The sequence below is a fragment of the Fukomys damarensis genome, unplaced genomic scaffold, assembly GCF_012274545.1.
Source record: "Fukomys damarensis isolate Sample0158 unplaced genomic scaffold, DMR_v1.0_HiC HiC_scaffold_39, whole genome shotgun sequence".
Taxonomy (NCBI): Eukaryota; Metazoa; Chordata; class Mammalia; order Rodentia; family Bathyergidae; genus Fukomys; species Fukomys damarensis.
In genome coordinates this window covers 96428325-96454056 of record NW_022900951.1, presented here as the reverse complement: position 1 = coordinate 96454056, position 25732 = coordinate 96428325, and the positions used below count along the sequence as shown (strand labels likewise).

Sequence of the window (25732 nt, the reverse complement as noted above, 5' to 3'; positions counted from 1 at the left end):
ATCCTTAGATAATTTTTTAAATATTGCAGTTTTTCACTACTGCCATTTTTATAACTTTTCATTTCCATTTTCAGTAGAAAAGCGAATAAGGAGGTAAATTCCCAGACTCTAGATGCCCAATTACAAGGCGATGTCACTGTTAGACTTTTGCCTCATGTCGTCCCGTTGGTGCTTCTGCTGGCCTTCCTTTCAATATACTTTCAATATCCCAACCTCTGCTGTGCAGTTGAAAATGAGGCCCACTGCGACTTTGTGAAGCTGCGGGAGATGCTGATCCGGGTCAACATGGAGGATCTGCGGGAGCAGACCCACACCCGGCACTATGAGCTGTACCGCCGCTGTAAGCTGGAGGAGATGGGCTTCAAGGACACCGACCCTGACAGCAAACCCTTCAGGTACCGCTCCTGTCAGGCAGACCAGGCCAGCCTGGCTCAGCCACCCAGTTGCTGTGGAAGCCTTTTTCCTCGGAGAACCGGCAGGAGAGGCGAGGCGCGGGTGCTAGCTATGGTGGCAGGGTGACTCGCCAGCTCTGCTGCCCCTTCCCCCTCAGCCTCACACACCTGCCAGGAGCACTGCGGGGCGGGGGGGGTTAGTGAGGGAAGGGAGGGGACCTGGAGAAGCAGCATGGCTGATCTCTTGCTGCCCCTCACCCTACACACACGGCAGCTCGGCAGCTCCAGTCAGCTGTACTGGAGTGGAGCCCTGGTAGGGGACCCTGCTCCACAGAGTGGCAGTTAGTAACTGTCCACTGCCCCACTTCCTTGGTCAGGCTCCTGCTGCCCAGGCCCCGGTCTCAAAACCAGACAGGAAGGCTGGGGGTGGCTCAATAGTAGAGCTCTTCCCTAGCACAAGTGTGAGGCTCTCTCTGGGTTCTATCCCCAGCACTGCAAGAACAACAAATAGGCAAACAAATAAAAAACAAGAAAGGTCCAGGTAGCAGTCACTTGGGGACCAAGTAAGAGTTACTTGCCCCATGTTGGTGCAAACAGGCCCTTCATTCACTGTTCTTAGTGTTTCACTTTTGGACACGGGATATGAATAATCATTGATGTATTTCTCAAATCAGAGTCTAAGATGCTCCAGAGAAGGGAAATGTTTTTGAAAGCAGATTATTAAGCAGATGGGACAAAGTTGAAGTGTGTCTGATCTACATGTGTGAAAAATGACATAAGCCCTACATTCAGTGCTGTGTGATACCCTTTATTGTGGCTTGGTCTCCTTTCAGGAAATGTCAGGCATCAGTAAGCAAGTGAGGGGGATGTTTGTGGGCACAGAGGGATTTCAAATGGTCTGAGAGGTCCCACGGTACCTGTTCACAACGGAAAGCTGGCCTGGGGCAAAGCTGCTGGTCCTTCAGGGCTGCTGCTTCAGTTGGGTAGCCTCATGGCCCTGCAGGGACAGGCAGGGCCGAGACCCTGGAGCACCTGGGCAGGAGGAAGGCGTTTTTGTCTCCCTGGTGGGAGCTCCCTCGGCTGTTCCTCTCCTTGCCTCCCCCAGCTTCTGGCTGCCTCTGTGGGGAGGGAGTGTTTCTCTGATTGGCCGTTCAGGCCCCTCCCAATGCCCTTTGCTCCATCCAGCATATCTCTGTTCCTGCATCCTCATCCTCTTCAGTCCTTCTGTGAGGGGCCCCTTTCTGCCTTCCCTGGAAACATTTCCACTCTAAAGACACCCCCTTTGCCCTATTCATCCTTGCCAGCCTCTGCCGTGTCAAAAAGCCAGGACCTGACAGGAAGGAGAAAGAGTTGTTCTATGTTTACCAGCCTCCTTCCTCCTCCCTCGTTTACTTCTGCAGCCCAGTGCAGTCTGGCTTTTTCCCCCAGCACTCCGTGGAAGTGCCTCTCCCAGAGCGGCAGTCACAAACTTTGGGCCAATTTCATTGTGACCTTTGAGTCCCATTGTGTTTGATCTTAATGTGCAACACTTAATACTATTCCCCATTGCCTCCTTCTTGTGCTACTATCTGGCCTCGGCTTTTCTAGTACTGACCTGGCTGGTTTTATTCCTCTCTCTACCTCTCCTCTCGCTATTCCTTCTCAGCCTTGTTTGCAGGTGCATTACTTCTTTAAATGTTCCTAGAGTCTCTGCTCCTCTCACTCTGTATTTTCTTTGCAGCTGCTTCTTTCTCCTTTTAAAGCCCTAATTATCTCCTAGAAGTAGATAACTTGCAAGCTAAAATCTTTTTTTTTCCTGGTACCGGGGATCAAACTCAGGACCTTGCCCTTGCGAGACAGGTGCAGTGCCCCTGAGCTAAATCCCCAGCCCTCACAAGCTAAAATTTTACTTTTGAGCTGTGAATCCATTGACCCACATACATACTAGACATTTCTACCCAGACATCCCATAGAAGCCTCACCTTAAACTTGAGCTCTTCATGGTCAGATTCATCTTCTTAACCTCTTGAGTGTTCTCTTTCTCCAATGTTCTCCATTGCACTTGATGGTACCACCATTCACTTGCTTTTCCAAGCCAAAAACTAGAATTATCTTTGGTCTCTCCCTAGTCCTGCTTCTCCTGTTTCTGCAGCTCCCTCCATTCCCTGCTATCCCTTCACACAGAGACCCTGCCATTTTGTACTGGAACTGTTGGGAAGTGTCGCCTTCACAAAACAGCCAGAGTGGTCTTTCTTACTTTCTGGTTGGATCCAGTCAGTTCTGCTTAAACTATGCAGTGTGTCATCATCTAGTTCTTTCATAGGGCATCTAAAGCCTGCCCTCTCCGGCCAGACTCTGGAACCTCCCTTCCCCTTCTCCTCAGCTTTCTCGGCCTTCTCCAGCTGTGTTGCATCATGCTAGCTCCCCAGGAAGGCCATTCTCTCTCCACATGTGCCTTCACACGTGCTGCCCTCTGTGGACACCAGTCCCCCTTCTTCCTCATCAGGCCAACTCCTGTTTCTTGAATGGTAAATCAAGGACAGGGGCAGGGGGCCTACCCAGGCAGCTGTTGGCTATAGGTGATAGGCCACTAGAATAGTGTCGGTTAAGATTGCGTCTGGTGCAGGGTGGAGACTCGGAAAGTGTTGGTGAAAGTGGTAAGATAATGCAGGCAGTTTCAGAACCAGGGCCTGGCAGTATAGTTCCGTGGGAAGGCCCAGATGAAGAAACAGGAGATCCAGCTTCTGGTCCCAGTGCTGCCTCAAATTAGCTGTGTGATCTTAAGTGAGTCACTTTACCTCTCTGGGTCTCATGTGCAAAGTGAGGGTATAAACCCAGATTTCTAAGTCTTTCCAGTTCACCAGGGTTGCTTCATACCAGTCAAGCAGCCCTGTGATCCTGCTCTCATGTGCCAAAGTGAATGCCCATTACTTTTGGGGTTCCGTTTTTGCTATCTCTGTCTGGAATTGGAGAAAGGAGGATGGCAGAGCACAGAGGAGGATGCTTGGGGCCAGTTTTCATTGAGGAGCCAGCGAGTGTGAAGGAATTAACATGAACATGTTCGCAGTTTACAGGAGACGTATGAGGCCAAAAGGAACGAGTTCCTAGGGGAGCTGCAGAAAAAAGAAGAGGAGATGAGACAGATGTTCGTCCAGAGAGTCAAAGAGAAAGAAGCAGAGCTTAAGGAGGCAGAGAAAGAGGTAAATAATGAGGCTGAGTACAGGCAGGAAGGAAAGGGAGGCTGAGCTTGGTGCGGAAGTCCATGAATGGGGATTTGGCCTTGGGCGGGGGCTTGCAGCCTTGGGCAGGAATGGCCAGAGGGGACTATGAAATCCGTGTGTTCTTCACGTCTTCATTCCCTAAGGTCAGAATATTTTTTCGTTTTGATACTACTTTTCTAGAGCCTCTCCATCCAGTATGGTAGCCAGCGTGTGCTGTGTGTGGCTATTTAAATTGCTGTGAGGTTTTCTTTCTTTTTTTTTTTTTTGTGCCAGGGATTGAACTCGGGTCCTTGCGCTTGCAAGGCAGGCCACCGAACCGCTGAGCTAAATCCCCAGCCCTGTTGTGAGTTTTTAAAGTATTTATAATTGATAGATAATAATTGTACATATTTATGGGGTGCCACACGTTTGAATATATGTTAACGTTGTGGAATGATTAAATGAAGCTAGTTAACAAATCTGTCACCTCATATGCTTATTGTTGTTGTGGTGGAAACATTTAAAATTACTCTTTCAGCAATTTTGAAATATACAATACAATAAATTTATTTATTAGTTGCCGAAAGGGGGTTGAACCCAGAGCCAGATGTTCAAGTGACTCTGTAGCACTGAGCTACATCCTCGGCTCTTTTTTATTTTTAATTTGAGACTGGATTTCACTGAGTCACCAAGTTGCCCAGGTTGGGCTTGAATTTAGGATCCTCCCATCTCAGCCCCCCAGAGTTCTGGGATTATAGACATGGATCACCACTGTCAACCAATACACAATAAAATTTAAAACTCAGTTCCTCAGTCTGAGGCACATTTCAATGCTTACTCCTCTTGTAGCTAGTGTCTATTATCCTGAACAGCACGAATACAGAACATTTCCAGCATCACAGTAAGCTCTGTAGGTCAGTACTGATAGAGTCAAGCCCTTGTGGTCAGGGGCAGGCTGACTTGTTTTTCTGTCCTGGGAATCCGGAGCTCTGCAGGGATAACTGCTGCCTCTCTAAACTGCCTTGTCCCATTCCACTTTCTATGACGGCCATGAGGAAATTTGGTTCTAAGGAGTCCTGGGTACTTTGCTCAAAACTAAAACAGCAACAGTTGGGGCATTTCCAATTCACTTGGATATTTGGTTCCATTTCAGAGTTGAGGAAACATCTTTGCAGCTCTAGTGAAGTTTTAAAATGAGGTGCAATGGTCCTGCTTAAACATGTGCAATTCACCCTCTAATCCATGGCCTTGCTTCCAACATCCCAGATTAATTGGCATGAGGTATAGTTTTGGTCATGTCAGCTAGTGCTTTACAGTTCTGGGCCTCAAAACGATCAACCACAGGAAGGAAAGCACTTAATTACTTCCCAAGTCTCTTCCACCTTTAATCTACCATGACCCTGGAGGGATATCACCAAGGCCTATGGCAAGGCTATTTATTTTATTTCAGTTTCACTTTTATGGAGAAAACATCATCACCCAGCATCTTTAGGAGGAGAGGCCATGGGGTGGGGCTCAAAGATAAATGAATTAAAGTTGCAATGAAGTAAAGCCAGGTGAAAGTATCTGATGGGCAGGGAAGTGATGCCCCTACCCCAAATGACTAGTAAAAGCTGATTTGGATAGTAAGCCTGTCATTCCCCCTACCTTACTGAGTGACAGTCTCAGGTATCCATAGGAATCAGGGAACTGATCTGCTTTTTATGCACTGCAGGTGTTGCAGGATTCTAAATTTTCTCCTGAATTCTCAAAAGAAGGTGAAATTATGCTAAGTCTGCTCTTACTGGTCAGGGAAGTTTACATATTCTATGCTTCTTGCTCTCTGATTGAATGAGTGCCAGAACACACTTGCTTTTCTTTGGGTAGCTGCTCTTTTTCAGGACTAGTGAAGCCTTCCCTCGGGTTAAAATTGAGATTTCCACACTTACCCTATTTCCTTTGACCAGCTTTGCTATTGCTGGAGTTTTCTACGTGATCCATAATCAGCTTCCTGATTGCAGGGGATAAGAAAAGGCTGGAAACTGTGGGAGGCTGAGGCATAAGGATTACAGGTTCAAGGTTGGCCTAGGAAACTTAGCAAGTTAGTGTGACCTCATTTCAAAATAGGAAAGAAAGGAGAGAGGGAAGGCAAGAAAGGGAAGGAAGGAAGGAAGGAAGGAAGGAAGGAAGGAAGGAAGGAAGGATGGCAGACAGGCAGGCAGACAGACAGAAAGAAGGAAAGAAAGAGAGAGAGAAGCAAAGCAAGCTGGGATGTTTGAAGGCCCTGAATTCAATCCCTGGTACCACACACACACACACACACACACACACACACACAGAAAGAGAGGAGAGAAAGGGAAAGAACCCTTTCCATGTTGGGAATGCCATTTTATGATCACTTGGGAGTTTGAAGCAGGAGGGTCATAAGTTCAAGGCCATCCCGGGCAACTAAGTGAGACCCCATCTCAAAATAAGAAAATAGGGCCGGGGATTTAGCTCAGTGGCTCCGTCACCTGCCTCACAAGTGCAAGGTCCTGAGTTCAATCCCTGGTATTAAAAAAAAAAAAAGAATAAAAAGGGCTGGGGATGTAGGTCAGTGGTAGAACATTTGCCTAGCATGTGTGAAACTCTGGGTTCAATCCCTGCCCAGCAAAAAAAAAAAGGGATTGAAAATGAAAAAGATGAAATAAATATTTTATATGGTTTTACTAAAAAATAAGACTCATCTATCTGGTTACTTAGTTTACAAATTTGAATTATATTTATTGAAACATGACATACTGTGCTCTTAGCTTATACCTCAGTTGTATTTTGTGCTGTTTTCCATTTTCATGCCTTGTAAATAACTTGTATAGATTGTGGGTCAAATTCCAAATAAAAACTTTTAATGCCAATCAGGTACTTATAAAACTCAGTGTTGGGCTGTAGCTCAGTAATAGAGGACTTGTCTACCATGCATAAAGCCCTTGATCCATCCTAGCACTGCAAAAAAAAAATAATAATAACAATACAAATTATTTTTTAAAAGTCAATGCTTGGCCTGTCATATGCACTTGGTAGTAAGTATTATGAGTGACATTATTATTATTAACCATATAAAATAACCATGGGGATTCATTTAAAAATATTTGATTAGGCAGAACGTACTATTCCTTTACTACTTCAGGCACAGAGATTTTGAGACAAGATGACAGGCGAGAGAGCTGCCCACAGCAGGGTGCCCTTTGGCACTGTCATGGTAGCCCCTGGCAGAAATGTCTCCTGAGGTCCCAGGGTCCTACAGGGTTGTAACCCTGCCTTTCTCCCAACCCTGGGCTGGGCCAGACTGAGGGCTGTTCGTGGAGGACTCTACAGGCTTTTTCTGGCTTTTCTGTCAGCTGCATGAGAAGTTTGACCGTCTAAAGAAACTGCACCAGGATGAGAAGAAGAAGCTGGAGGATAAGAAGAAATCTCTGGACGATGAAGTGAATGCTTTCAAACAGAGAAAGACTGCGGCTGAGCTCCTCCAGTCTCAGGGTTCCCAGGCTGGAGGCTCACAGACTCTGAAAAGAGACAAAGAGAAGAAAAAGTAAGTAGCAGGCTGCGATGGGGTGGTGGGCTTCTTGCTCCTCCTGCTGTTCATCCCCCTGGGACAGGATCTGTAGGCTGAAGGAGATGAGGTCAGTTAGAGGAATTTGAGTACCTGTACCTGGTCTCAGTGTCCTTGGGGGACCTTTGGATTCCCTGAGTTAGGGTTGCTGAGAGTAAAGTAGGTACATGGTCTTCAAGGCCCAGCCTTTCCATTCAGCACACTTAGGAAAGCTCTGCAAACTTCAGGGGGTGGTGGAAGAAGGGAAAGGAGAAGAAAAGCAAAGCGAATGTGAAAGTACATGGAAGGAGGAAATGGTAAACAGTGCAGAGGTAGAAGAAAGAGAGGAACAAAAGGGCACATACAGGGTAGTGGAAGAAAGAGCCCTTTAACAGAAGCCTCTGGGCAGCCCCTGGAGCTGGAGCTGGCACCAATGTAGCATATGGGCCCACCTACTGGCCCTGTGCCCACCGTGGCTCGCCTCTTCCAGCCCTTGCCAAGCCTCAGTTGTCACTAGGTATGGCCAACAGAATTGACCTGCTGCCACTGAAGGCTACAGCCCAGCCCTGATTTCCCAGGCCTTTACTGTCTGTCCCTGCTGGCTCCTTAATGGTGCCCAGCCTGGGGAACTTAGAACTTATTGGGGAACCTTCAGATGCCAGTGTCCTCTGGGTACCCAATCCTTAAGCTGGAGGCATTATTTTAAAACTAATCTATCTCCCCTGGTATTTGGCGAGGCAGGATAGCATAAGCTCCTGGTTACCATTGGGTCAATAGTCTGGTCCCCACCTCCGTCTCTGCTCGATGAAGTTATCCATTCCTCGTCTCAGAACCAGAGAGGAGAAAAGCACTTCTGACCAGACCTGCACAACACCAGGAAAATGTCCAGGCATCCCCTGGTACTCTGTAGTTGTTTGCACACTGTGACTCAAGGAACTCCCAGATGGAGGGTTTAGTAGTGCACTTACCAAAGGGTTTTTTGGATCCAAAAGATGTCTGTGGGCCTTGCCTTCTGTTTTTAGCCACTTGTTTGTGGACTCAACTTTTGGATTCTTGCCAGAAAGAAGAAACATCTTCCTTTCATCAGTGCCTGGCTTGTCACTTAGGAATAACACAGTGATTTTGTATACTGTAAAATATTTTATATTTGGAAGCACTTAGTTTTGCAATCCATTTATTCACATTTGACTAACAAATGTGTAGTTTGAACATTTTCACTAACTGGTCCAGAAATTTTCATTACTGAATCTTAACGCTAAATGTCAGCTTCATTGATGAATTAACTTTTTTGATATTACCTGATGGATAAAGTTCAACTAGCCAAATGAAAGGCTCTTTGGACACACCATATATTAATTTATCTCTCATGGTGTATCAGTTGTACCAGCAGGAACGGATTCCTCTTTTTAAGATCAGAAAAATCTAAATTTATCTTTCAGCTCTTACCAGCTGCCTTTATAGTCTTGTGGTATTTGTTAACTCAATCTCTGGGGCAGTTTCACAGACTGCTTGCAGGAATTAGGAGATTACATAGTTTGTTTAGACCACACTAACATTAAGCTATAAACATTCCCTCTTTAAGATATTCGGTGAAGCCGGGTGTGTTAGTGCACTCCTGTAATCCCAGCACTCAGGAGGCTGAGGCAGGAGGATCGCTGTGAGTTCAAGACCAGCCTGGGCTTCGTAGTGAGTTCCAGGGCAGTCTCAACTACGCAGTGAGACCCTGTCTTAAAAAAACATCACTCCTCACTCCTGTAATCCCAGCACTCAGGAGGCTGAGGCAGGAGGATCGCTGTGAGTTCAAGACCAGCCTGGGCTTCGTAGTGAGTTCCAGGGCAGTCTCAACTACGCAGTGAGACCCTGTCTTAAAAAAACAAAAAACAAACAGAAAAGATATTCGGTGAAAGCTCCTCTCAGACCAGGCTTTCCCCTTGTTGCTTCAAATTGACTGGCTTCCCTCTGAACCCCAGCCAGAAGACCCTGTATAGGGTGGCACTTCTCTCCATTCTCCAGAGAAATTGGGGATTGGTGAGAATGCCCAGTTCTGAGATGGGTAAAATCCTTGCTGAAATGTGGCACCTCATATTATCAGTAAGCACCTAGCAAAGTAGCCTGTCCTTTTCTATGCTTCCAGATGTACAAATGACCCCAGGTCTGGGCTCCTTATGTAATTTCATGAAGAATCAGTGAACTTCTGGAAGAACCACTGTTAAACCTGTGCCACTCTGCTCCCATAGTGATGGTGGTGGGCTTTAAGCGTAGACATGGTGGTTGTAGCAGTTCTTGAGAGATGGTGGTTGGATCCAATAGTCACATACTGGGAATTTCCTTTGGCTGGCTTTAAATAGATCAAAAAACAGTACAGTGTTTTGGGGGTTCCTACCAGTCTCTCTTCCCTCCATCCCTCCCTTCTCCTATCTCTCTTGACCTCTAACTCTTCATTGTTTGTGTCAATTCATAATATTTTATTTCTCTCATGCTCACTCCATCTTCATCAGCTCTTACTGTTTTACAGTTAACTCTGCTGTTTGCTGCATGCTGCATGAGACCCAGGGTCCTGGTAAGCTTTATTAACTCTAAGTAGACCTGGAAATGGCTTCTAGAACATAACTCCCCAAACCCTGCACCCCCTACACACATATCTCATCAAAAAAGAAATGGCTTCACTGGGGTAGCTGGTTTCCTCTTGTGACTTCCAGTGTGAAGAAATAGCCTGGTATGGTTTCAGGTGTACATGGTGAATGCCTGCCTGCCTGCCTGATCAAAGGGACAGTTTTCAGATTTCTGCTAGTAGAACAGTTAAGTAGCATAGGTGGATCCTGTGATCAATATTTCAGGCTTCAATTTGGGCTGTTTTTCCCTCTAAAGAGCAATAATGATTACTTTCAAAATTAACTGTGGTGATACAAGAAACCATCCTGAAGTTACAAGCCTGCTCCTGCAGTATTCTGGTCAGCATCGACCCTCAGGTTTGGGAGTAGTCAGAGCCAATGGAAACTTGCATCTCTCTTTTCCTCTGGTGGCTGTTTCTTATCTGAGGGGCTCAGGTTCTCCAGTTTCCTTTGGCTATGTACTTCCCAAAACCATGATCAAAGTGGAAGAAAATGAAGAGACTTCAGATATAAACAATTCTACAAGTGCCAGCTTCATGCAAACCTGCTAAGGATGCAAGCAGATAACCTTTGGTAAGAAGAGGGTTAGGTGTTGTGTCTACAGAAGTAAATAAAGCAGTCCTTGGCATCACATAGCTTCTAGGGAGACTGAAGGTAGTGATTATAGAGAGTTTACAGGGAGAAAGCAGCGATTTTTATCTACTCTGCTAGATTCAGGTAGTAGACAAGGAATATAAATACTTTAAATTTAACATAATTTGGCTTACTTATTATTTTAAAACTTTACCATGGCAACTCTCAAATATTAAAAAAAATAGTATAATGCAGCTCCATGTACCCACAACCCAGACATCAAATAGCTGTTAACATGTCTAATCCAGTCAGGCTTGGTGACACACACCTGTAATCTGAGCACTCTGCAAGGCTGAGGCAGGAGGATTGCAAATTTGAGCCCAGCCTAGGTGATTTAGTGACTTAGTAATTCCTTGTCTCAAAAAAAAAAATTCATAAAGTGTGAGGGATGTATCTCGGTGCCCAGTACCACAAACAAAGCAAAACAAAAAATATCTGGCCAATCTGTTTCATCAGTTACCCCCACCTGCTGGATTCTTGTACGGCTAAACCTATATAATTTCATCTGTGTATATGCTAGTATATAGCTCTGAGATAGTGACTCTTAAAAAAATAACTGCATGCCCACTGTTATACCTATAAAATTAACAATTCGTTAATATAAAATGTCTAATCAGTATTTGAAATGCCCCTGTTGTCTCATAAATTCCTTTTTACATTTGGTCTGTTTGGATTGGAGAATATGAACTGTTGAGAAGACTTCTCCCCACTCACCCATGCAGTTTATGAGTTAGTTGGAGAGCCTGCAGCGAGTCACCAAACTGATTGCTGCAGCTATTGCACTGGGGACATTGGACAGCTGGTGAAACATCCTACTTTCAAGCAAATCCCAAAGAGGAAATCCATAGAGGCTTCTGGAACAAAAGGCCCATGAAACTGGGCCAAAAGAAACCATCCTAAAAAAAGAATGTGATGATTTACTATATGGCTTACAGGCAAGGCTCAGAGCCCCTGCTGGCTGACTGGAATTAAACAGCAGCTCTCCATTTAGGAAGACTATAAATTTCTAGACTATCTGTGCACTGCTGAAGTCCCAGTGCCTAGCAAAGCATCTGCCACACAGTAGGAGTGTAGCTCTTACAGCTTTTCATTGTTTCCCCAATTTCACCAAGGAGAGTAGGAAAGACGTATTCTGATGAATTTGACTTCAGTTAATTTAGGTTTCGTGCATGGCTTGACAGGATTTCATTTAGGTTTCCCTGAGTCCATCATTGTTAGTGGCCACTCTTAAAATGAATTCTAGAAAAGCTGTGATTAAATGCACACTTTACAAATAAGAGGCAACCTATAGACCACTGGAACAGCCAACCCCAACACCAAGTAGGTTGGCTTTTCTTGGAGAGTTTCCCCTAAGTAGGCCACAAAAGCATTTCTAAAGGAACTAATCGGGGAGGCATTGGCTTCCCAGGACCTAAGAGCAGCAGAAGCAACTACTTCCTCCCCAGAGCCCTCTGAGGGGTGGATCATAACGGCCACCTACAGTGCAGCCAGAGTGAGGCTTACTGTTCCTCTCTAGCTTTGACCTTCCTTGAGGTGCTAATTGCAGCTGTCTGTAACTGTAAAAGAAATTCCTCTGTAACTCAGCTGCAGATACTGTGTTGCGATGGTTATTGGTCCTTTGGGTACACAGCATATGGACAATATACACACTATCAAAACATCACTGCCTTCCTAGGAAGTTGGGAATGTAGGTTATTGCTGTGATTTTTTTTTTTTGGTTACTCTTCCCCTAGGAAGTAGACAAAGAAAAAATTAAAGAGGCAAGCATTTATATAGCATTTATTGATTACTTTTCAAAACATTCTTCTATATAATAGAAATTCTGAGAGGTAGTGGAGGGAAAGATGTAAGGGACTTACCAAGGATTGCACAGTGAGCTTGTGGCAGAACCACAACCAGAACACAGAAGTTCTCATTCCTGGTATAAACTGCATTCACTGGATGGGTGCATATGTGTACCTATCTCCAAAGTTTGTGTGTGCGTGTGTGTGCACGTGTGTGTATATGCGCGTGCGTTGGAGGGTAGATGTATTCACTTGGAGGAAATGAAACACATTTTCCTTTATGTATACACTTTTAGGTAACTATACTCTGAATATTTAATAGCCCTTATTTAATGGGATAAATGTATTCTCTAAGTAATAAATGGGCTTAGATCCACAGCCAAGGAATTCTTGGGATATTGCTATGATGAGGAGAGTCTTCATTAATTAATTAAACAGCCCTTACCCTAGCTGTGACACTTGCTTTGTGCCCACAGACAAGTCAGTTGATTTCTCTGTGTTAGTCTCTTCATATGTGACATAGGGATCAATACTACTCGCCTTATGTGTGACGTGCGGAAGAAGTTTAAATGGGAGAAAGGTCAAAGAGCTCTGTGACCACAAACCAATCATAGGCTTCTATAGTTCAGCTTTTCAGGTACCTGGGTCTGGACCCATCCAGCAGACACTTGGCGAACAGGTCTTGCCCCAGAGTACCAGCTAGCTGGCTAGGCCTACTTCAGAGGATGCCTGAGTTGAAACCAACCTCTTCTGCTCTCTCTGTGGAATAAAGAAGTGCAGGGGCCGAGAGCTTGGTGCTCTATGCAGTGGCCTAAGGCCACTGGAGACTTGCTGAAAGTCTTCCTGCCACAGGTATCTGGGCTGGGGTGAGCATTAGGACCTAGTAATCAAGAAGAGATTTTTAAAAGTATTTTTGTGGTTGTTGATCACTTTTTGCTGCCTAATGCCATTACTTCTGCCATTTAGGAATAGGGGGGTACATGAGAGAGAAAGTATCTTCCCACGAGCCAATTCGGTAAAATCTTAAGACCATTTAACATAGCTATAGTCTAATTTATCCATTAGTCATTATGACCCACACAATTTTCTTCTGAAAATATTTTTAGTATATTAATCCATCTGTTCATTAACCCAACTTCTCTTTTCATTTTCAGTTTGGGCTTCCTGTAGACGCACCCTTTCCTGTGCAACAGAGCTGGGCCTCCCTTTCCCTAATTCCCCCTTAACACGTCTAGAGGGCCATACAACCCCTGCCCTCTACTCATTCCTGGCAAAAGTTTATAGACACCTGAGAGTCAGAGGATGATATCTGTCCTCTGGTCAAGAAGCCAGCAATCACATGGCTTGGAGATGCATCCCACATCTGAGTCCTCCCCCTAGCACCCTAAGCAGTCCATGCCCTTCTCAACCCCATCCTTACCAGACTGTAACATGTTACTGCTACTCCTCACCACCAGCTTCCCATTTCAAACTCTCACTGCTGCCTGTTTCCCTAAGGTATCTGCATTCACCGTGGCTGGATAAGCACCCGCCAGCATGGCTGTCTCCTTAAGACTCTGCGTCCCAGACACTGGTCCTCCCTGACCTCTCCCCAATCCTAGAAGCCACAGCCCCTTCTCAGAGGGCTCTGGAAAAATGCCTTTCCCTTCCGGGCTCTTAGCTCAGCCCTTTCCAGCTTTCATTCTCTCAGAGTAACCATAATCAAGTTGTGTTAAAAGATGGTGACAAATTTATTTGTACCAAGCTCTTCCCATAAAACACGATTGCTGGAGCAAACAGCATACATTTTCCTTCTCTATCCCTGGGTACCCCATAGGTGCAGGAGGGAGAATAAACCTGAATATTGTTACCAGCCTAGAGTCTTGAGCAATAGGCTTACAGAATTTGGAAGGGGGGTTAACATCTCCTTGGTCACTTTCCTGGGGCTCCCTGCCATACTAAGGAGGTGAGGCCAAACTGACTGGTCAAAGAATCCGGTGCTTGGGATTTGCTGAGATGAGTCTTCTGTCTGTTTGGTGGCTGTGATAATGATTTTAATGTGCATTTTGCATGCATCACCAATAAGAGGTGTGACTGTCAACTGGAGGGAAGAAAAGAAGTGTTAGCCCTTGTCTCTTGTCTAAGGGTTTCATATTTTTGCAATATTCCAGCTCTAATTTTTATAACAGGTCCCCTGTGACAGTGGCTTTGGGAACCCCTTTGAAGTAGAAAGCTTCCATTGTCAGGGCCCTGAGGCACAGTGGCCTGTGGCATTTGGCCAGCAACAGAGCGAGAATTGGAGGCTGGAGGCGACCTGGCAATGATCTGTGGCTAATAGCCGTCTCTCTGCCCTTCCTTTGCAGTAATCCATGGCTGTGTACTGAATAGTATCCCCTGCTACAGCTGGACTGGACTTCACTTAGCTTTTTAAGCGAAGGTTCCTATTCTAACTGACAGCCTTTCTTTGGGGTGTCAAGCAGCCGGGTCCCCTACCCCTGCTGTGTACTTCAAGCCCCACTTCTTTTTGAGTTGTGCGACTTGCTCCTGCCTCCTAGTCCCACTGGCACTGACCATGACCTTCATTTTTCTTTTTTGAGGTTGTTTTGTGATTACTTCCTTTTAAAACACAGTCACACAAGGCCATGCCAAATTCCCAGGCCTTTTTGAAGTATTGAGAAAGGGGAAGGAATTACTTTCTTCAATAATAGATAATACTAGGAAGCAAAAAGTGAAAAGAAAACAAATGCACATGCATTCTCTTTTCTTGTTGGCAAAGCACGAATACAGTTCTGATATTAGTATGTCTTGGTTGGTGATTCACTGATTGGTTACTGGCCAAACACAAGCCAGATTCTTGAGAAAATCCAAGTCAACATGGAGCAGTTGAGGAGACCCTGCGTTTAGAGGTAAAAGCAAACAAACCACCACCACCACCACCAGTAAAACCCACAAAACTAAAACCAAAAAAAAAAAAAAAAAATTTAGAGCTGTTAGGTCTCCATGGGAAAGGCTTCTTGTTTGCAGCTTTGATGTTTCTAAATCCACCTTCTCAGATTACCAACCAGTAATCACCAGCCCCCTGGATAATTACTTCCATTACAAGCAGGGGGCCCCTTATTTGTATTTGTTTACAGATTACTTGAGGTTTGAGGATCTCAAAATACTTCCAAAGTATTACAGCCACACAGCTTATGACTTTCAGATACTAAAGAATTTTCTATTAAAGGGAGAAGTTTTGCTCAGTAAGACAGCATCTACTTAAAGCTGTAAGAGGAAACAGACTCAGAGAAGTGAAGGGACTTGCCTAAGGTCACACTGCTGGGTCTTGGCAAAAGCCAGGATAAATTCCATGTGTCTAGATACCCGATCCATTTCCTCAAGGAGATCCATCTGCTGTATATGTCCCCGGAAGCAAGATCTTTTGATGAAACCAGGTAGTCAAGTGTTAGAGGACCCTTGAGGAACCCCCCCCCCCGTAGGAAAAAATAATATGAGGTTGGGGCAAGTGGGGCCAGGCAGGGGAAAGGCTCCAGGCCAGGTCTTTAATTTAACCAAGTGCTGCAGTTAAGAGGAGTCAAAAGGGCCTTTTAACTGGTCAGTCTGGACTGAGCCCAGGCTAGTGTGCATTTAACAGGTGCCCTGGGTGATCCTTGTAGTCAGGGGATGTTTGGTAAACAAAAATCTAACCTGTGAGTGAATACAAGGCCTTTAAAAGTCAATCAAGCCTATTAAAATAATCCAAATGCTTATTTCATTGGCTAGCTTTTCTCACGGAAGACTGAAAGGATTTTTTTTCCTTCTTTACTGAAAATGCTTTTAATTAGTAGAGTTGTTACCATTTTTTAAAACCCCAAGTTCTCTGTTTACTTTTGGTGAAACAAAACCAGTCATTAGAAATGGTCTGTGTTATTTTCCCAGACTGTAATAGCTTTTCTGAAACACACACACACACACACACACACACACACACACACACACACCTTAATTTCTCTCAAGCCAAGAAGTTTGCTTTCCTCAGATGCAGTGTGGATCACTTTCTGTTTATTGTTTTAATATTTGGCATTTACATGTGACTGTTGAAATGTGCTTGTTTTTATTAAAACAAGAAACTTTAAAATTGGTGTGTGGTATTCTTCAAATCTCCTCAGCAGATTTTCCCTTAGTGATGGCCCACTGGTGACTATTTCTAACCTGTCTTCTGAAATTATAATCTCTCCTTCCTCATACTGCCCACTCCCTCCCCGTCTTTGAATGTCCTTTTTCTTTGGCTAATTTCATGTTCTGTTTCTCTTTCTCTCTCCCTCTCCAGCTTTTTTTAATCTTATCTTCAGCAGCTGCACTAAGTGTAAAGGAGAAGACTGCCATTATAGAAGAGTTAGGGTTCCATATTGTCTCAAACCAGAAACCAACCAGTTCCTTCTCCTCTCAAACTGTTCACACATATACATGCACATAACACACTCAACAAATGTACATGTGTCCCTGTGTCCAGGCAAGAACCTCTCTTCTGACTTACATGGTATTTTAAAGTGAAGTGTCTTGTCACAAACTAACAAGGCAGGAAAAGAATCATCAGAGCTGGAAAATGGACCAAATGTAACCTCAGAGAGACAACTGCAGGACCATTCACCCGAATGTAAGTGACTGGGGCAGGAGACCTCAGCTGTGGGTGTTGAAGTGCTGTTCACAAGGTTTTGTTTGAGTTTTACGCTTTTAAAAAAATTCCCAGGTTCAATGTGTCAACTGTCTTCGGCCACTATTAAACATTTCTGAATATGGAAGAGAAAGTTAAGTGATACTTGCATCTTCAGCATTCCCAGGAGAAAAGGAGAATATCCCTGGAAAGGGTGAAAATGGATCCACTATCTAACATTCAGGTGGAGAAAGGAGCCTAGAGCAAAATTATTTCTTTGAGACTTACAAGGCCATTGAGGTTTCTGTTCAACCTGGGACCTGGAGGGAGAGTTTCAATGTTGATAAATCTGCTTGAGTTATGGGCTTAACTTGCATCGGAATACCATGTAAGCCTGCTCATTCCCATAGATCTCTACCACCATCACCACCATGCTGCTGTCCAGTGTCTCTAGAGAGGCTCTTTGCATGTTTTCCAGAATCTGTTTGTTTTCCCTTCTCCTCTGTTCCTTTTGCTCAAAGGTGTGACCTTCCCGGGCTTTCATTTTCCAAGAGAAACATCCCAGAACCAGCACTGTTTAGATTGATACCTTTCTAATGTCCATGTCAATTTTCAATAAAACTCAAAGAAATGCTAAATGGTTCTGTGGTCTGATCCTAAATTATTTGATGACGCCGCTTCCCATGATTTGTTTTACAAGGAATAGGTGGCTGCCTCCCAAGTGGGTTATTTAGGGGGCTCACAGAAACACCATCAGACCACAAAATCTTCCAAGGTGAGTGGCAATGTGCCCTCTTTTCCTCACTTCGGGTCTGAAGTTCCCACTAGAGCAGGGTGGGTGTGAGCTGGAATTCTTCTACTTTTCCTTTATCAGACTGGGTTTAATCAATTGAGCTAATTATCATAATAGACTGTGAGGAAGTAAAGTAGCAGATCATACAGAACAAGATTCGGGTGAATTTTAATTCTGGCTGGGAAAACACTGTGCTGTGTGCCTTCTTTCATGTAATGCAGTGCTGTGAACATCCTCAAAATTCATGGATGTGACTTCTTTATGACTCGAAAAGCATTCTATAGATACCAAGTAGTACTATTTTGTGTCCTTGAGTCTACCAGAAAGGGAGCCCCCCCCCCCCCGGCATTAGAGCGGGCCTGAGGGAGAATGGTAGTTTTCTGAATTCTGGTTGCAGCAAAGGTGGAGTTTCCTTCCCTCGGCTTCATTTCCCTAATGGCCTGATGCTGAAGGCTGGAGAAGCGGTTCGCATCCACCTACGGAAGCCTGGAGGCCTCTGCAGGGTGTACCAGAGGAAACGGCGTTGGCCTGCCTCTGCGCAGCTCTCACACTAGAGGGCAGCCGAGAGAGGCAATGCTCGTTTGTGACGTTACAGGGGCCGGTGCTTGAGTGCACTGGAACAACAGACCCGGACCAGGCTAACTTGCTTTTCCTGCGCTCACGGGCAAGTTGTGTTAACAACTTCTTTAGAAAAGGAGAATATCAATGACTCCTTCGCAGAGCCATTATGAAGGCAACCTGGGCTAATGTAAGTGAAAGAAATAGGATCTCTTATTAAGGGATGGGATTTTCCCTGTATTAGAAAGTACTCACTTTACGGACCTCTAGTCCTGGATTTCTCTACTTCAGTGCTATGGACATTTGGACCAAAGAATGTGTGGGGCTGTCTTAGGTAAAGGATGTAGCAGTATCCCTGGCCTCTGCCTACTAGATATCAGTACACATCCCAACCCTGAACAGGTGTGACAACCAAAAGTGTTTTCAAAATAACTGGATGTCCCCCGAAGGGCAAAGTCATCCCATGTTGAGAACCATTACTTTACAGAATTTTTCTGTAAAGAACCAGCTAGTAAATATTTTGAGCTTTGTAGGCATTACAATCTCAGCAACCATTCAACTTGTCACTAGCGTGAAAACAGCCATAGATAATACATGAAAGGGTGTGGCTGTGCACCCATAAAACTTGACTTTACACACTGAAATTTGAATTTCATATATTTTTTCATGTATTCTGAATGTCTTTGGATTTTGGAGGGCGGGGGTTGAGACAGGGTCTCACTATGTAGTTGAGACTGACCTGGAACTCACTATGTAGTCCAGGCTGGTCTTGAACTCACAGCAATCCTTCTGCCTTGGCCTCCTGAGTGCTGGGATTACAGGCGTGCACCACCATGCCCAGCTTTATATTTTTAACCATTAAAAATGTGAAAAATATTCCTGTAATAGCAGGAGAGTCATACAGATACAGGCAATGGAATCAGATCTGGCCTGGCAGCTACAGTTTGCTGACTCTGTCTATGATAGCATTTCAGTGCTAGTTTATGCATCGTCAGACCTAAATGTGTTAGAAGCAACAGCCTCTCAAAAGAAATTGGAGAAGGTGACACACTGCTGGAGTTTGAATACAAATTTTCCGGGAAATGGGTTTGAATTTACTGCAATTTTCATAAAGTTTTGCTAGAAAACAGATGAAGGCCACAGGTGTTCAAAGCTTGCTCCTGGATTGAGGACATGCTGAGCAGCTGAGAATGCTGCTCCCATTAGGGAGAAGACTGGGTCTCTAACACTCAAAGAGGCCAAGTAGCCATTTGTAAGCACTGATGTTAAGAAATGTGCTGTGGAGAAATGCCCCCACTTAGGGAGAGCCATCCTTTGCTAAAAAGCTAGCTTTCTTGCAAGGCAAGCACCCTTTGAAACTATTATTGAATTAAGGCTGTAGTACCTGTCGTGCTTGCCACCTTCCACTAGGATCCATCCAAGTCTTGCACTGCATCTTAGCTTCTTTGCCTTTGGCTTTGGAAAAAAGTCCCTGCCCTAGGCTCAGTACTTGTGGAAGATAACTATTATATATGGAGCTGAGGACAAATTCCTTCTCTTGGTTTGGGGCATCATCAACTCTTCTTCATGGGACTTAGTGTCCTGAGGAACGAATTTAAGGACTGGCCCCATTTTATCCAGTCAACCATTTTTTCCAACAGTACCTGATACCCACTGTCCTTCCCATTGCATTCAGTCTCTCTGCACAAGCGTCTCCTGGAGTCACACAAATGGTGCGTTATCTATATCTCTCACTGATTTAAATCCTTCCTGCAAGGCTCATGCCTACTGCTCCATGAAGCGCTTTTTCTTTCTACTTCATCCACCTATCCTGATCTAGTCTCCATTTTCAAACTTCCTAGTTGAATGTATATGATCTTGCTTCGTTTTTGAAGGACTCCCCTCCTGACAAGAGGTCAAGCTTTCTAAAAGTAAAGCCATTATTTCCAGAGGTCTCATTAAAGTGCTGGTCACACAATAAAAAGTGATTCAGTGGTAGCTAGATATATGTTCTTCACCAGTATAGGCAGCATTTTGTGCTTTCAAAATGATTAATTTTGATGTTGTTACAAAAATAGTACAAAGTTTACTCACTGTTGACCCAGGTTCATCAATGGATAACATTTTGCCAGGTGATTTATTATTTTATGCCCCCATGTAGATAATAAGAATATTCTCTTATAAACCACAGTTATCCACTTTGGTGAATTTCACACTGTTACACCACTGTAATCTGTTGTCTAATACCCTTTATAGCATTTTGTTCTTATAGCACAGGCTGTAGTGTAGGATCACACATTGTGTCTTGTTTTTTTAAGTATCCTTTAATTTAGAACAGTCTTGGTCTTTTACAACACTGATCTTTTTGAAGTCCTATTTAAAAAATAGAATGTTCTCATTTTGGGTCAAGATGTTGCTCAATTTCCCCATCATACAATTACCAGCTTCCTTGCCACTAATAATCTGCAGGGAGAAGTTATAAATCCTTACAAATGTCTTAGTCCTTATCAAAAATTTCCCCTGGATTTATCATCTATTGATAATTCTTGCTTGGTCAATCTACAAAATGGATTTCCAAGTCTAGCACTCTTTTTGTGTCTACCAGTGTATACATGGTATTTCAGTGTAGCAAAGGCTCGCCTTTCTTTCTTTCTTTCTTTCTTTCTTTCTTTCTTTCTTTCTGGTACCAGGGATTGAACTCAAGACCTCTTGCTTGCAGGGCAGGCAGCAGAACCACTGAGCTAAATCCCTGGCCCCAGTGAGCTAAATCACTGAGCTAATAATAAGTGGATCTCTCACTTATTCTTTAACTACTTGGTATCACCATGAGCTTACGGTTTCTTTTTTCCCCATGGTTTCTAATTCATTACTGTCTTCAATTATTGTGGTGCTCAAATTACCCAGGCTTGGCCAGTGGGAGCTCTAGTTATTGCTTCTAATCCATTAGTCAACATTCCTGAAGGGCATTTGTGCTGCAGCATAGTCTGGTCAAGAACCCTAGGTAAACATATTTCTGGGATAGTTTGTGGTAGTGTTAAGTCAGGGTTTCCCTCCTTTCAATACTACCTGGCTTCCCTACAGTTAATGGCAGGGAAGCCAAGTCAGAGGGATTATGTGCTTAGTAAAATCACAGTGACAACAGCCTGTGTTAGAGAAGCATGGTGGAGGGAAGAGGTTATGAAGAATGGCAATAGCTTTCTGGGTTGGCTGCCTTTATCATCTTTGTCCCCTACATCTCTTTAACCTTTATTCAGAAAACCTACTTCAATCTAGGGCTCTCAACTCCTGCTCACTGAGAAGTCCTTTGTGACTTGTGAGAAGGGAACGGGCTCAAATAGGTTGGCTGAAGAATTATTTGATCAGAAGAATTACCATAAAGAAGTCTTGGGGAAATATGCAAAATTTTGTTGTGCTTCATTCTCTAAACTGTTTATTCTATAGTGGGAATCACAAACGGAATCCACTTATGATAGCTCTGCAGCAGATGGCCTCTTGTATCGGTTTCTACCTTTCTCTTTTTATTTTTTGCAGTACTGGAGATTGAACCAAAGGCCTTTTCACTCACCTATCACGCTAGAACTTTAAAAAAATTTTGAGGCAAGTTCTCACTAAATTGCCTCAACTGGGCTCATACTTGTAATCTTCCTGCCTCAGCCTCCCAGAGTAATAGGATTACAGGTCTGAACCACCCCACTGCTTTTCATTTTGTAATCCAAGTTCAAAAGTCAGGCTGTTTCTATGTGGAAGGAAAGTTTTAAGACAAGCTGAGAGGAAGTAGTATCTCTCAGATTATTTCTCTTATTTTCTCAGATTTTTTTTGTACCAGGAATCAAACTCGGGTCCTTGTGCTTACAAGGCAGGCGGTGGAACCACTGAGCTAAATCCCCAGCCCCTATCTCAGATTATTTTTCTCTGACTATAAATAATTACAATGCTGGTTTCGATGAAGGTTGGCAGCTTAGGCTATGTCTTAGTCCATTTGTGCTACTCTTACAAAATATCTTAGCCTGAATCACTTATAAAGAGCAGAATTTTACTTCTCACAGTTCTGGGACTGGCAGTTTGTCCAAGATCAAGGCACCAGCATGTTTGGTTGTCTGAGGAGGGTTGTTCCCTGCTTCCAGGATGATTTCTTGCTGCTGCATCCTTTAGAGGGAAGGAATACTCTGTCCTCACATGGTATAAGGTAGATGGGTACGTGACCAAATGCTGCATGAATCCTGTTTTATGAGGCCCTTAATCCCACTCAGGAAGGAATATCATTCCTGCCCCAATCACCTCTTGAAGGCTGTACCCCTTTTTTCCAGTACTGGAGACTGAACCCAGAACATTCTGCATGCCAGGCAAGTGCTTTACCACTGAGCTACATCCCCAGCCATTTAAAAATTGTATTTTGAGACAGGGTCTGGCTAAATTTCCTTGGCTGGCCTTGTACTTTGCAATCTGCTTGCCTCAGCCTCCCAAAAAACTGGGATTAAGGCCCCTACCTTTTTTTGAGTGTACCAGGGATCGAACTCTAGCCCTTGCACTTTCGAGGCAGGTGGCAGAACCACTGAGCCAAATCCCTGGCCCAAGGACCCTATCTCTTAATGCCATCAGCATGGCCATTAAGTTTTAATGCCTGAATTGTAGAAGGGATATAATTATAGCAGGATGAAGTTAATGGAATTATAAAATAACTAGCTTAAAATGTAGGCTCCAAGAAAATATATTTCACTAGGTTGGAACAATGGGAAAAGCATTCATTCATTCATTCATTCATTCATTCAATGAATATCTGTGTCAGGTGATTTCCCTGCTCTCACAGAGCTGACATTCTATTTTGGGAAAGATAAACAGTTTTTAAAATAAAGTTCAAAAGTTACATATGCTGTGGGAAAAAACACAATGGAAATTACTGAAAGAACACTAGGTGAAGAGTCAGGTGACCTAAAATCTGATCTCATCATTGCCAAATTCTCTACTGCCTTCAGCAAGTCAATACTCTTGGTTTTGGTGCCAGGGATTTAGCTCAATGGCACCACGCCTGCCTTGTATGCACAAGGTCCTGAGTTTGATATCCAGTACCAAAAAAGAAAAAAAAATAATTAAAATGAAGAAATACTCTTGGTTTTATTTTCCCCATTCACATAATGATAACTTGAATTTCTTCCTAAACTTCCTTCCTAGTATGGTATTCTTTGACTGGATGGTTCAGACTGTCATTACTTCCATAAATATGACTGCTTACCGTGTAGACAGACATGGAAATAATGACGGTACAGGGTAAAAAGTGCCGTTTATCCTTTCCTCTTGTCAGTCCAAATACACCGCTATACTTAAGATGTGCCATATAGTTAGAAATATGTCATTAAAGAGTTAAAGAGGTCAATGAGTCAAAGCCACCGCATCCAGTAGCCCTGCTTGTGGTGGAACATTCAGCTTTATGCAGGACTATTTTTCCCCACCAAGACTGTAATCTACATAGTGATTTGACCATTTGCTGCTGCGCAGCTTTTGACCCTTATCTTTGGGCCCCTTTTGTAAATTTTGCACACTTTAAATTGATAAAGTGCAGAATCATTTGCTGTTATGATCAAAACTGTAAAAACGGAACCGGAGTATGGACGATAAAAAAGGTTGACTAGAGCCTGGCTTGATGGCGCAAACCCGTAATTCCAGCACTGTGGCGGGGGCGGGGGGGGGGCAAAGGCAGAAGGATTGCAAGTTTGAACCTAGCCTGGACAATTTAGCAATTTAGCGAGACCCTGTGTGAATATTGAAAAGGGTCGGGGGCGTGCCTCAGTGCGGGGGCCTCACTGTCGCAGCGCTTAGGTACCCAAGAAAAAGCTGTGGGTGGAGCTCGGTGGCACAGCGCTAGCCCAATGTGCACGAGGCCCGGATCCATCCCCAGTGGCTCGAAGAAAAAAGACAGGATGAAAGAATTTCTGGTAAAAGCGTGAGGCTCATCAATGCTACGGACAATCACTTGAGGGAATCTTCCAGACACTTAAAGGAACCATGATCGCAAACCTAAATGAACATTCATAATTTCTTTCCCGGAGTCCCCGCTCTCCGCTGGTCCCTATAGTGCGTCAAAGGCGTAGTCGTCATAGGAAGGGAAAAAAGTAGATCTCGCGAGATTCTGCGACGGGATTTCGAAGTTGAGAAATAGCCTCGGCGCCTGCGTACTGGTCTTACCACCACGGGGCCACACGCGGGTAGGTAGACTAGAGCCCAGAGGTTGGGGAATGGAACGTGCTGGTGTCTTTTTTTTTTCTTCCCGCTGCTAGTGCATTGGCGTGGGTCTGCGGGTCCGAGAAGGTGCAGAGCACCCGGCCTTACTCGGCTTTCACGGCTCTCGTGTGACTGCGGAGGGAGCCCTCCGGCTCCTCCACGAGTTGGAGTGCAGCAGTAGCGCGCTCCAGTGTCTGGACGTGATCTTGTGCTCCCCTTTCCCTTTTGACTGTAGCCCTCACGCACACACTCCAGTCCCCCAGAGTTGGTCTTGGCGCCTCAGCGCGCCCCTCCCAACAGGTCCAAGTTCCTGCAGGTTAGCTACAGCGCAGTCGGTAGTCAGCATCGTCCCTGAGGTCCCTGCTTGGAGGCGGAGAAGATGGCTGGAGGACGTCTGCTGTTGGGTCCGCCGCCCCCGCCTGAGCCAGTGCTGGAGCAGTGGCGCTATAGCCACGAAAGTGACTGGCAGTGGGCTCTGCGGCGCAGCTTCATTTGTCAGCACCTGCACAGCTATCCCGGGGCTGCCCTCGACCAGCTCCTGGCGCTCTCCGCCGCCTGGACCAACCACGTTTTCCTGGGCTGCAGGTGAGGAAGGTGTTAGGGGATGGGGAGGGGGAAGACGTTGGTTTGTTGGGGGTGGATTGGGGATGAGTGTGAAGGATCGGTGATGGATGGAGGTTGGATTAGGACCAGCGGTGAGGGAGATCGGTGATGGTGGTTTGGATGAGGACAGGAGTGGGATGCAGATGATGGCTCAGAGGCTGGAAATTTGAAGGTGCTGGAGGACACCAGAGGCTTTACTACTGGCCTGGGGGTAGCGTGGCCGACCGCAGTGTCAGGGAATGACATAAAAACTACAAGGGTGCAGAGATCAAGGACCCCTCCCGGACCAGGGATGGAGATAAAGCAGCTCTTGGAAGACGATTATTAAGTGGTCATTGTGGTTGGTGAAGGTATTGGAGGGCATGAGAAATGAGTAGCAGAGACTCAGACCTGCGTAGGGACTTTCAAAGATGCAGCATACGCAGAGAATATTCGATGGGGGGGGAGGGGACCCCGCAATTCTAATCTTAGACCCCTGACCACTGTCTTCTTACATCTCCATTAGATAAAACATCCCCTTCCCTACTTGCAGTCCCCCAGCTGGGTCTTTCTTACTGTCTTCTTCTGCGGGGGAGGTGGTATGTATTAGGTCTCTGAGCCGCAGTGTCAGCCTTGCTTGTAGATTTTGCGCATAATGTGTCTGGACTCAAACAAAGAAATGGATATATCTGCTGCATATATGGATTGCTCTCTTTTTACCTTAAATGGGATAAGAAAGATTAATATTTGGCGTTTAGTCAGGTTTTTAGGTGCGTGTGTGTGTGTGTGTGTGTGTGTGCGTGTGTTTTTCTCCTTTCCTAGAACCTGGTGGTGTGAACAGGCCT

At 44.8% G+C, this 25732-nt stretch overlaps 2 protein-coding genes across 7 annotated transcripts in view; both read left to right on the top strand.

Moving 5' to 3' along the window:
• The window catches only part of Septin6 (septin 6), a 69352-nt gene extending 51968 nt beyond the window's left edge, over positions 1–17384 (top strand). For 3 of the 6 annotated variants that reach the window (XM_010612994.3, XM_010612993.3, XM_010612992.3), the window contains 4 exons: positions 227–395; positions 3439–3571; positions 6928–7118; positions 14490–15099. In XM_010612994.3, the coding sequence (XP_010611296.1) occupies positions 227–395; positions 3439–3571; positions 6928–7118; positions 14490–14514 (518 nt within the window). In that variant the 3' untranslated portion in view covers positions 14515–15099. Of the gene's footprint in view, positions 1–226; positions 396–3438; positions 3572–6927; positions 7119–9633; positions 9679–13301; positions 15100–16435 lie in introns of those variants that run through there. The other 3 variants (XM_010612998.3, XM_010612997.3, XM_010612996.3) reach the window with 3 other exon arrangements.
• A 7333-nt stretch (positions 17385–24717) lies between these two features.
• Nkrf (NFKB repressing factor) overlaps positions 24718–25732 on the top strand; it is a 13372-nt gene continuing 12357 nt past the window's right edge. The window contains exon 1 of the mRNA XM_010612990.3: positions 24718–24890. The gene's annotated coding sequence lies outside the window, so the exon portion shown is untranslated. The remainder of the gene's footprint in view (positions 24891–25732) is intronic.